Below are 11,599 nucleotides of genomic sequence, written 5' to 3' on the forward strand. Positions count from 1 at the left end.
AGCTGCCCTGTTGCCTCTATGCTGCGATGAGGTGATATCCTTCCTGTTATCCTAGCCTTCTATGCTAGAGGGCGCTGTGGTCTGTTTACAAGTCAACCAACATGAGTTAGTGTTGTTTGGTGTTGTTGTTGAAGTGATTGTTCTTCACTCCAAAATACCAGTTTTCTAAGATTCTTTGAATTGTGTCAACGCAATCTGTTGTGTTTGTGTAGATCCAGCTATATGTCTCAATCCCACATGAATGGGAAAGAAGAGAGCATTTTCTGAATAAAAATCAAAAATAGTTTCCAAGTGACACCCGTTTGGGACACAGACAAAGATTGGGTATTGCAGTTCATAACATTAGTATTACAGAATGACTGACTCTAATGACTTACCCTCCTTCCTGTGTGTCCCCTCAGTTAGCCATTGACCTGACTGAGGGATGGAGTCCCTCTTTGGGGGCGAGCTGGGCCTCCTGGGCGGGGGCGAGGGGCTGAGGGATGACGGCTGCGGCTTGGGGTCGGGGGTCAACTGGTCGTCCTCACCCATCCAAGATGATATGTACCCCTCCCACTTCGCCCTGGCCGCCGCCTACCATGACATCAAGACGCGATTGGCCAGCCTGGAGCGAGAGAACAGCAGCATCAAGAGGAAGCTGAAGAACTATGAGGTCAAGGTAGGTTGACTGATCTATTCATGACAGAGGCTACGTCCCAAATGGCACCCTATTCCCTTTATACTGCACTACTTTAAAGGGAAGTCCTATGGCCTTATGGGGCCTGGTCAAAAGTAGTGCACTATATAGGGAATAGTGTGTCATTTGGTTACACAGGTATTGATTGGTCAGATAGTATGCAACACTGATGTTGTAGGTCTACATCAGCCATCCAATGTCCCTTTTTGAATATTTTTAAAAGGCATCCCCCTTAAAGGGATAGTTAGGGATTTTAACCCTTTATCTTCTTCCCCAGAGTTAGATTAACTCTGGATACTATTTTTATGTATCTGAGTCCAGTATGAAAGAAGTTGGAGGTAGTTTCGCAAGAAAATGCTAACTAGCCTAGCACAAAGACTGGAAGTGCTAGTTATTCCCATATACTTCCAGTCATTTTGCTAATGCTAGTTAGCAAACGTGCAAATGCTAGTTAGCAATTGTGCAAATGATAGTTAGCAATTGTGCAAATGCTAGATAGCAACTTTCTCAAAACTGCATGCAGATACATAAAAATGGTATCCACAAGTTCATCTGACTGTGGGGAAGTAGATACAGCTTCATTGCCAAAATCCCAAACTATCCCTTTAAAGCCATCACTGATTTTACATGACTGAATTGGTAAAAGCTATTCTATGGAACCTGTGCTTTCACCTATGTAATTGAGTTCGATCAGTGATTACTCCCAGGAGAGGAGGAAGGGAGGATTGATTTTGAAAGTATTGAAACATTCAGGCATACCCGAATGAGGCCATTATTCCGTTGAAACTCACAGTGGAAAAGCTTGTGGTAGAGGAAGGTTATTTCCTAACCTCTAATAATAATCTGACCTCGACTTGCACTCGTGTACTCTTTTTTTTTTCTCTCCTTTTGCTTTTTCCATCTCCTATCTTTTGTGCTGTGACACTCCGTGTCCTATTCTCACCGTCGTCCTTTGATCTACTTTCTCACCTACTCATCTAATTTTCCTCCTCTGTCCTTCTCTTGTACCTCTCCCCTCCTCCTCTCTCCCAGTTCCCTATGATCAGTGAGTTTGAGGAGGAGAGGACCCTACAGTGCTGCTCCTGTGAACCCAAGGAGACCTGCCTACTGCAGTCAGAGACCACCAACCTGCAACAGAGAGTCAACTCACTCACACAGGAGGTAAGAGATGGAGGAAGAGAGGAGAGGGTAGAGGAAGAGAGGGGAGAGTGAGGAGAGAAGAAGAGATGGGGTGAGGGACGCGAGACGGAGGGAGGGAGGGTTGTGAGGGGAGAGAGAGGTAGGAGAGGAGAAAAGAGGGAGAGGGGTGGTAGGAACTGCACATCGAACACTTTTCTTTCTCCTACACTTTTCCTGTAATGGCATATTTTCTCTATTCCATCCCATAAATATGACCACTGCCCTGGTGAGAGAGGGGCTGTCTTAGACACTCACCCGCCGCAGGCTTTACTGCACGTCCGTAGAGATGATGGTTGTGTGGCACTTCGGATTGCAAGTTTACAAACAAAAGGATGCTTCTTCGTTCAAAAATATAAAACTTAGACTTTCTAATATAAAAGATGGGAAACAAAAATATTCCTTATAATTCCTCTAATTCTAATACCTTATAAGTGGCAATAAATGAAGACTGTTTTGTGCAGTAAATTCAAGATATCATATGAGTAAGTGCGGTCAAAAAACTCTACCAACTCTAACCAAGACTCCTCCTCGTAGGCCTGACTTCCTCCCTCCAATAACCTTTCCTTCTCTCATAGCCACTGCACCGGCCGCAAGGGGGGTATAGTCATCTCCAATAATGGCTTCACACTAATAATTCAACTTATAATGCTCTGGTTATTGTATACAAATAGGCTATTTGGCTTTAACATTCCGGCCCCTAATTGTAAAATGCACAAAATGCATCAGTTACCTAAAATATTTCAAGTAGAGCCCATAACAACAAAAACTATACTGCATCAGAGCGTAATCGTAGTTCATAATTGTCTAAGGTCCTACATAGACCTAGATGTATGGCTGTGTGTCAGTGAAAAATCCATAGTTCCTGAGCTCGACATCTTGGGATGCATGTCACTTAAAAATGGAGGTTGGGGCCCAACATCAGGCTTTTTTCATAGGTTTAGTCTGCCTCAATGAGCAGAGAGAGCTTGGTGATGGGCCTGTCTAAAATGCTAGTCTTTGTCTAAACTAAGATGCTCCGGACTAGGCCTTTAGCCCCTGGCAGGGCCTTCACCAGGCATCCCATTAACCATGAGTTTCTTGGAGCTATCTCATCCATGATGACAACCAGGTCTCCAGGAGTGAAATTTCTCCTAGTGTTATTCCACTTGTTCATTTTCCTGCATCAATGGGAGATATTCCCTAACCCACCTCTTCCAGAAGAGGTCGGCAATGTACTGCACTTGCCTATACCATCTCCTGGAGTGCAGGTCTCCTCTCTGGAATAGCCCAGGGGACATGACAGGTTTTGCCCTCAGCAGAAGCAGGTGGTTAGGAGTGAGAGGCTCAAGGTCGTTGGGGTCGTTGGTCACAGTTGTTAATGGCCTGTAATTTATGATTGCCTCGACCTCGCACAGAGTTGTTTGCAATGCCTCGTCATCCGGTGCTTGTTCTTTGAGGATTGATGCTAGAATCTTCTTCGCTAGCCGAATCAGCTTTTCCCATACTCCTCCATGGTGGGCTCCTGAGGGAGGGTTGAACGACCATTTTACTCCAACGTTCCGTAATGTGTTCTGGATCTCCTTGTGATCCAGTTCCTTCAGAGCCTCTGCTAGCTCCCTTTGTGCACCCACAACCTCTGTGCCATTATCAGTTCTGATACTAGAGGCTGGGCCTCTTCGGCAGGTAAATCTACGCAAAGCGTTCATGCAAAAAGCTGTGTCTAAGTAGCTAGCAACCTCTAGATGGATGGCACGACAAACAAGGCAGGTAAAAATCACACCCCATCACTTCACAAGAGAGCAGCCTCGCTTGACCTGTATAGGCCCAAAGTAGTCCATACCCACATGTGTAAAGGGTGGCAGGTCACACGGTCCTGTGGAAGGTCAGCCATCTTTTGTTCTCCAGCTTTGGCCTGCATACGCCTACAGAAGACACAACTCTTGATGATCTTTCTTGCCAATGCATTGGCACAGGGCATCCAAAAGCATTGGCTAAGTCTGGACAGCATATGGCCCCTCCCACAATGACCAACCTGCTCATGAATCTGTCCTAGGATCAGTTTGGAGGTGCGGGAATCTTTTGTCAGTATCATGGCATTCTTCAGCTCCATAGGCATGGATCCTTTATTTATCCGCCCTCCTACTCTCAGTAGGCCTTTATCCATGATTGGATTGGGTCCATCTTACCGATTCCTTTAGCAGATTGACTCCCTTTCTCTATCTTCAGGTGCTGCTTCTGCTCGTAGCAGATAATTGCTTGCTCAGCTTCCTCCATGTCCTCCACAGTGAGGCTTTGTGTCTTGACAGACAGCTTGAGCTGGGTCGAGCGGGTAATTCAAACCTTCATGTTCTGGCTTGATTGGAGCAGCGGCCCTTTTAGCTTCAGCATCCAAGCTGTTCCAAGGTGAATATTGCTCGGTCAGCTTGCTAGTTGACTCTCCTCTGTCACGCTCACACTCTTTATCGTGAGATCCTTCCTTACCTCGGGGTTGTCCTGAGGGATAGAGCCCAGCTGTGGATTCTTTGGCCATTGTGTTTCTGGTTTCCCAAAACTCTGGTCCTGCCAGCCATCTTGAAGTCAGAAAGGTCTCAATGTCCAGGCCACGTGAGGTGTCGTCAGCTGGGTTCTGTTTTCTATTGATGTATCTCCACTGCTCTCCTCTTGACAGATCACGAATCACAGAGTCTTGGTTCGCTACACAAGTATGGAATCTTGTAGTCTTGTTGTTGATGTATAAAGTCGAGTCTTGTAGTTCAATCTGGACCTCTGTTCTGAGCAGCTGATCTACTCGCACAGCTTGTGTTGATGCTAAATTCCAGCCTGGGGATTGTCTTCTGCTTAATGGGAGTCACTCTGGACTTACCTAGCACAAATCCAATGTGAACCTTTTCTTCTTCGCCTGTGAGCCTCAAGTAGCTTGCAATTCCGCAGCCTTGTTCACTTGCGTCACAGAAGTGATGCATCTGGAGCAGATTTAACTGGACCAAAGTTTTCAGGCTTCATGCATCTATTCACCTGGAATCTGGAAAGCTGGTCTAACTCTGAGAGCCATCTTTGTCATGGTTTACAGAGTTCATCTGGAATGGGCTCATCCCAGCCACACTTGATCTTGCAGAGCTCTTGGAGGATCTGCTTGGCCTTCAGAATAAAGGGAGCAAGGACACCTAGTGGATCGTAGAATGAGCTTACGGTTGATAGGATACCTCTTCTGGTAGCTGCTCGGCCCTTGATCATGACCCGGTAGGTGAGTAGGTCATTCTCGATGTTCCTTTGGATACCAAGCGCTCGTTCGAAAGGTAGCTTTTCTCTGTCGAGATCCAGTTCCTTTATCTGCTTGGCTTTATGTTCATCAGGGAGGGAGGCCAATACAGCACGGCTGTTACTGACCCATTTGGTCAACTCAAATCCACCTTGAGAGCACAGATCCCTGAGATCTCTTGTGAGAGCTATAGCTTGCTGTTTCTGTGCCCACTGACTTGAGACAGTCATCAACATAGAAGATATACAGAACAGTATCGGTAACCTCCTTATCATATTTCTGACAGTTATCTTCTGCAACCATTGTTTGTGGGTCCTGTGGAGTATTTTTTCCATGTTTCCACCTCATTCAGAAACTCCGCAAAAGTTTCCATCTTTGGCTCAAACCGATCAATTGTCTCATTCCTTTAAATTCATCAGGTCACAATATTTGCACCGCTTCATGAGCCTCCTTAAATTCAGTGAGGATCGAATCAAATATTTCAACAGCTTCAATTTACAATTTCAAAACGTCCTTCCTTAAGCAAAGCTTCAAATTTCGTTCATTTTGCGTGTGCACCGTCCATGTTTGCCTCTACGTATAGAGCTGAGCAACTTTAATTCATCTTTATTTTCTGCCATAGCAGTGATTTGGGTTTGCCCGTGAGACATTTATTTCCCCTTTTATTCACTTTGACACTTTGTCGTTTCAATACGTTCACACGTTTTGATTCGCGCAGTTCATTCCTTCCTTTGATTGCGCCTTAGCTCCGTCGGTATATTTTCATTTGCAACACGCAAAGTAATTCCATTTTCATTTATTTGTTTAGTATTTTAGTTTCTGTTTGTCAAACATTAGCACCCATCGGCACTTCCATCCTTTGCTTGACCAAACAATTGTATGGAACCGATGAGTTCCTTCAAAAATTCTCAGTGGTTACTGAGGACTGCAGAATTGTAGGACTTGAAATCCTTCCAGAGAACGGTCCTCCCGGTCCAAGTGCGCTTCAGTTAAAGAACAATAATCCAGCACGTGTAGCAGAGCTTTCGGGCTGAGATTTTTGTCTAATGTAATGGCACATTTTCTCTATTCCATCCCATAAATATGACCACTGCCCTGGTGAGAGAGGGGCTGTTTCAGACACACACTCGCCTCAGGCTTTACTGCAGGTCCGTAGAGATGATGGCCGTGTGGCACTTTGGATTGCAAGTTTACAAACAAAAGGATTGCTTCTTCGTTGAAGCGTATAAAACGTAGACTTTCTAATAGAAAAGATGGGAAAACAAAAATGTTCCTTGTAATTCCTCTAATTCTAATACCTTATAAGTGGCTATAAATGAAGGCTATTTTGCGCAGTAAATTCAAGATATCATATCAAGCTGCTTACCTATTGCAGATTCAGTCTTCCCAGCCTGGTGCAGGTCTACAATTTTGTTTCTGGTGTCCTTTGACAGCTCTTTGGTCTTGGCCATAGTGGAGTTTGGAGTGTGACTGTTTGAGGTTGTGGACAGGTGTCTTTTATACTGATAACAAGTTCAAACAGGTGCAATTATTACAAGTAACGAGTGGAGGACAGAGGAGCCTCTTAAAGAAGAAGTTACAGGTCTGTGAGAGCCAGAAATCTTGCTTGTTTGTAGGTGACCAAATACTTATTTTCCACCATAATTTGCAAATAAATTCATTAAAAATCCTACAATGTGATTTTCTGGATTTTCTTTTCTCATTTTGTCTGTCATAGTTGAAGTGTACCTATGATGGATATTACAGGCCTCTCATCTTTTTAAGTGGGAGAACTTGCACAATTGGTGGGTGACTAAATACTTTTTTGCCCCACTGTAAGTGCGGTCAAAAAACTATACCGCTCCCCCGTCTAACCAAGACTCCTCCTCGTAGGCCCGACTTCCTCCCTCCAATAACCTTTCCTCCTCTCATAGCCACTGCACCGGCCGCAAGGGGGGTATAGTCATCTCCAATAATGGCGTCACACTAATAATTCAACTTATAATGCTCTGGTTATTGTATACAAATAGGCTATTTATCGCTAACATTTCCCTTTGTATATCTCCACCTTTCCCTCAGCTCCAGAAGAGTAAAGAGCGAGAGGAGAGACTCGAGGATGTGATTCAGGCCTATGAGAAGATCCACATGGAGAAGAGTAATGTTCAGAGAGACCTGGACAAGATGGTGAGACGCAGTAGGAAACAGTGCCCCCTCCTGGACACCATGAGTAGTACTGGTAGAGCGATGGCGGGAGGGGACAGTATTATAGGCTAAAGCATTATAATGAAATAGAATCCTTTACATACTAATTTAAGCAAACACTATATTGACCATCAGTTTTCCATCAGCAATGTACATCAGCGTGTGTGAGACCGATTGTACCGCTACCTGCACACGTGCATGTACCCTACATTTGTGTGTGTGTGTGTACCCTACATCTATGTGTGTGTGTGTGTGTGTGTGTGTGCTCTCCATCAGACAACACTAGCAGAGCAGCACATGGAGCGTATCTGTGGTCTGGAGTCAGCTCTGAGGCAGAGGGAGGGGTCCCTGCAGAAACTCAGTGCTCAGCTGCACAGCAAGAACATTCATTACCTACAGCTACACACCAGTCTGGACGTGCCTCGTGGTGAGTGTGTTTGTATGTTTGAGTGAGTGTGGATGTGTGTGTGTGTTTCTGTGTATGTTTCTCACTGTACCTGGATGTGTACTACAGAGCGGAACGGGCGGGGTCCCACCCTGCAGAGCTCTCGTAGTCTGGACGCCGTGTCCGACCTGAAGCTGCAGCGGTTGGAGGCGGAGCTAGAAGGGGCGCGGCAGCAGGCCCAGGGGGCGTGTCAGAGAGAGACGGAAATGAAGGAGGAGCTACAGAGGCTGCAGACAGAGATCAGACAGCTGCAGCAGGATGTACAGACACAGGTCAGATAGTGACACACACACAGGAGGTTGGTGGGACCTTAATTGGGGAGGACTGGATCATGGTAATGGCTGGAGAGGAATCAGTGGAATGGTAACATTACATTTGCTACGTTTCAGCCATTATTATGAGTCGTCCTCCCCTCAGCAGCCTCCACTGACACACACACACACATCTGTCTCTGTCCAGCAGGAGGTGACCACACTCTGTGAGCACTGTGACGTGGAGTGGATAAAGAAGGCAGGAGATGAACAGTGAGTGACAGCTGCCCATCTAATACTCCTGGCATGTAGCTATGTCAGTAGAATAACCAAGTCTCAAATGGAAAACTATTCACTATTTAGTGCACTACTTTTGACCAGGACCCATAGGGTGTGGTGCCCTATATATGGAATAGGGTGCCATTTTGGACGCAATCCTAACATTGTCCCTCCTGTGCAGGGTGAACCTGGCGTTGGCCTACACTGAGCTGACCGAGGAGCTGGGTCGTGTGAGAGGTCTGGCTGTCAAACAGACTGAGATCCTCAGGAAGGCATCCCACGAGCAAATGGGTCAGTAGAAAACATGTGAATATTAAAGATTGTGCTCCATATGGATGTTGAATGGAGTGGAATTGCAGTATGCCCAATGAGGGTGCCAATAGGGACACTAATGTAACAATAAATGCGATTTAGCAGATGCTTTCATCCAAAGCGACTTAGTCACGTGTGCATACATTTTACGTACTGGTGGTCCCGGGAATTGAACCCGCTATCCTGGCATTGCAAGCACCATACTCTACCAGCTGGGCTAGAGAGGCACCAGTGGACTATAATAACCATCCCATTCTCTCTCCTCCAGTCCTAAGACACTCCCCAGCCCCCCAGCGTCGCTCCCCAGCCTCCCAACGCCCCTCCCCAGACCGCCTCCACCCTCTCCCCTCTCCCTCTCCTCCCCTCTCACCTTCCTCATCCCCTTCTTGCCCCGCTTCCTACTCCCCCACTGGCCTCTCTTACTCCCCCACCGGCCCAGCCTCCTACTCCTGCCGTCCAACCAGCCAGCGGTTGCGTGCCCGCTTCCAGGGGCGCCGCAGCTACTCGGAGGTGGCCGACTCGTCTGCCCACCAGAGGCCCCCACCCAGGCTGCTCCGTGACCCAGTCTCCACCCTGCCCAAGCCCAGGAACATGGGGGAGTCTGGGGCCTACTCCCGTCGGCCGGCCTCGGCCCGTGGCGCTGTAGGAGGTGGTGGTGGAGGGGGAAGCAGCCTGAGCAGTAGTCCCCATCACCATGACCTGGAGCAGGGCTTCCTTCTAGATGCAGAGGTACACACCACATTGTATATATTTGTTTAAATATAACTTATATAACCTTATTTTGTCATTTTTTAAAAACTCACCACTCGTTTGGATGAGTTTTATTAGGGAGTAACATTTTAAAACATTAAAATAAACATTTATCCACCAAGGGGTGCCACTTCTGTCATCTGGAGGATTCCCCGGCCCCCACTCCACTGGTCACCCCACCCCAGTCGTCTGATGATGAGGAAGAGTGGAGATGCCCATCCCCGGTGGCCAGTCCTCCCAGGACACTGGGGGTCATGGGGGTAAGCTCACGGGAACCCCCTCCCTGCCCCTCCTTCTTGGCCCCAAATGGCCCAGCTACTCTCACCTGCCACCTGCCAGGGTACGTGGATGCAGACCACGCCCAGTCCTGGCCCTCCATCAATGTGAGTTGTTGCTGCTAGACTTCAGAGCTCAGTAGTGTATCTCAATAGCAGTAATAATCAGAGCATCCTTACCTGACATGCAAATAGAAAACCGGTTATTCAGTCATTACAATGAGTACATTTACAGTGTTTACCTTTGAGTTGAGTGTTTACACATCCTAACGGGTGCCGTTTTGTGATTGGCTGCCTGCAGTTGTGGATGGAGACGGAGGAGAACGACACCCGGAGCTGCCCGCTGTGTCAGCTGACCTTCCCCACCGGTTACCCTGACGACGCCCTCATCAAACACATCGACACACACCTGGAGAACAGCAAGATCTAACCGTTGCCCCCAGACACAGATCTAGGAACAACTTACCCTGCCAAATTCAAACCTAAACCATTACCAGGAAAACACAAAACTGACCTTAGTGTCCAGAGGCGAATTCGTCCTACTCCAGTCTGCTTCGCGTCATGACTCTACCTGCTGTAAAATACAGGATTCACGATGGGCTCACCCTTAATAAAAGTGACAGCACCACAATTGCGGATCCCCTTGGCAATATGGCACTCGAGAGGAACAGACTCCATCTAACTGTAGAGAGGTGATACTGTCAAGCCTCTAGTCGTTTTCTAAACTGGAAAGTTTCCTTACCTCTGGTTTTTGACCATGTTAGTTTAGGGCTATAACAAGGGCCAGTGCTGTTTCTGAATGCTCCCTCTCTCGCCCATGTTATCAGGTATGGTCTTTGACATGGTTACCTCGCACTGTTTTTAAACGCCATCAGTAAAATGGGTCACACCCCTAACTACATGCTTCATCATAAAGTTGACTCTCCGTCAAACCAGAAGGAAGTCTTTGCCCAGACTTTAAGGGCACATTCATAGCTGGAGGTACACAGCACTTTTTTTGGAATTTAGTTCAAATGGAAAGAAGAATTTTCTTGAATCTTGATGAAAACCGATCTTTAAATGAATGAATAACAGTATCTCACGTGTCTTCATATAATTCAATGAAACAAGTCAAGGATGACTGAGGGGTTGGCGATAATCGCTATAAATGGTTGAGCTATGGCGGGATGTCAAGGACCCTGAAAACAGGGATGGACCACTATAGGTAACTCATAAGAAATTCCTTTGTATATTGACATTCAGGGATTCAGGACATTGTACAACAGTGATTAAAACTAGGGTAAATAACAGGCCGAAGATGTTCTGGTTTGCAGGAGCTGTACAGTGAATCCAGGCTGTTGTTCTCCATGGATGATTTGTGAATCTCAGAATACTGAAGCTTTATATGCAGTCATCTCCAGTACTTGCCTACAGGTTGTCAATACAATTAACAGCAACCCATTTAAAACCCAACGGGGGGAGGAGTTTTCCAGATCTAGAACATCAGCTGATTTCTCAACTCAGCCTATTGTGAAATTTGCACAGCAATCAATATGATCCGAATACACTGGATGGGGATCTACCATCAGTATGTTGTCTTACGTCAGATCAGTCGGCACTGATCAGTCGATCGAGGGACGAGCGTCGCGCAGGGTTTACACCACCAGTCGGAAGACAAAACGCCATTAGTATAGATACCATAGAAGGTAACACTGCAATCAACCACAAAAATGCGGGATCGCTTCTGGAGGAACAACCAAGACACTGCCAATGAGAGAACAGTACGGCGCTACAGGAATCAGCGATCAAAAGGAAATTACATTTGAAAATAGACATGAACCCACGTGCTCACATTGCATTCCAACACACTACAGTATTCCATTTCTGAATCTTTTCTTCCTTCAGTAGAATCACGAGGCTTAGTTTACCCTTTATAGTCATCTTTCGGTTTTCTGTAACGCAAATAATAAAAACCTAAATATCAAAATGATATAACTGGTTGAACTTCAGCTCATCCCAGTCTTCAATGACTAG

General features: G+C 46.4%; 1 protein-coding gene across 1 annotated transcript; it reads left to right on the forward strand.

The window, feature by feature from the left end:
• Nucleotides 1-402: 402 nt before the first annotated feature.
• LOC110538082 (TANK-binding kinase 1-binding protein 1) lies at nucleotides 403-11,552 on the forward strand. Its single transcript, XM_021624658.3, has 10 exons — nucleotides 403-658; nucleotides 1,709-1,837; nucleotides 7,152-7,256; nucleotides 7,551-7,701; nucleotides 7,789-7,991; nucleotides 8,182-8,243; nucleotides 8,431-8,540; nucleotides 8,830-9,290; nucleotides 9,434-9,694; nucleotides 9,888-11,552. The coding sequence occupies exons 1-10, from the start codon at nucleotides 425-427 to the stop codon at nucleotides 10,014-10,016; spliced, it is 1,845 nt and encodes a 614-aa protein (XP_021480333.1). The 5' UTR covers nucleotides 403-424; the 3' UTR covers nucleotides 10,017-11,552.
• The last annotated feature ends 47 nt before the right edge of the window (nucleotides 11,553-11,599 follow it).

This window comes from Oncorhynchus mykiss, chromosome 12 (genome assembly GCF_057628025.1).
Source record: "Oncorhynchus mykiss isolate SJ-2025 chromosome 12, ASM5762802v1, whole genome shotgun sequence".
NCBI classification, from domain to species: Eukaryota; Metazoa; Chordata; class Actinopteri; order Salmoniformes; family Salmonidae; genus Oncorhynchus; species Oncorhynchus mykiss.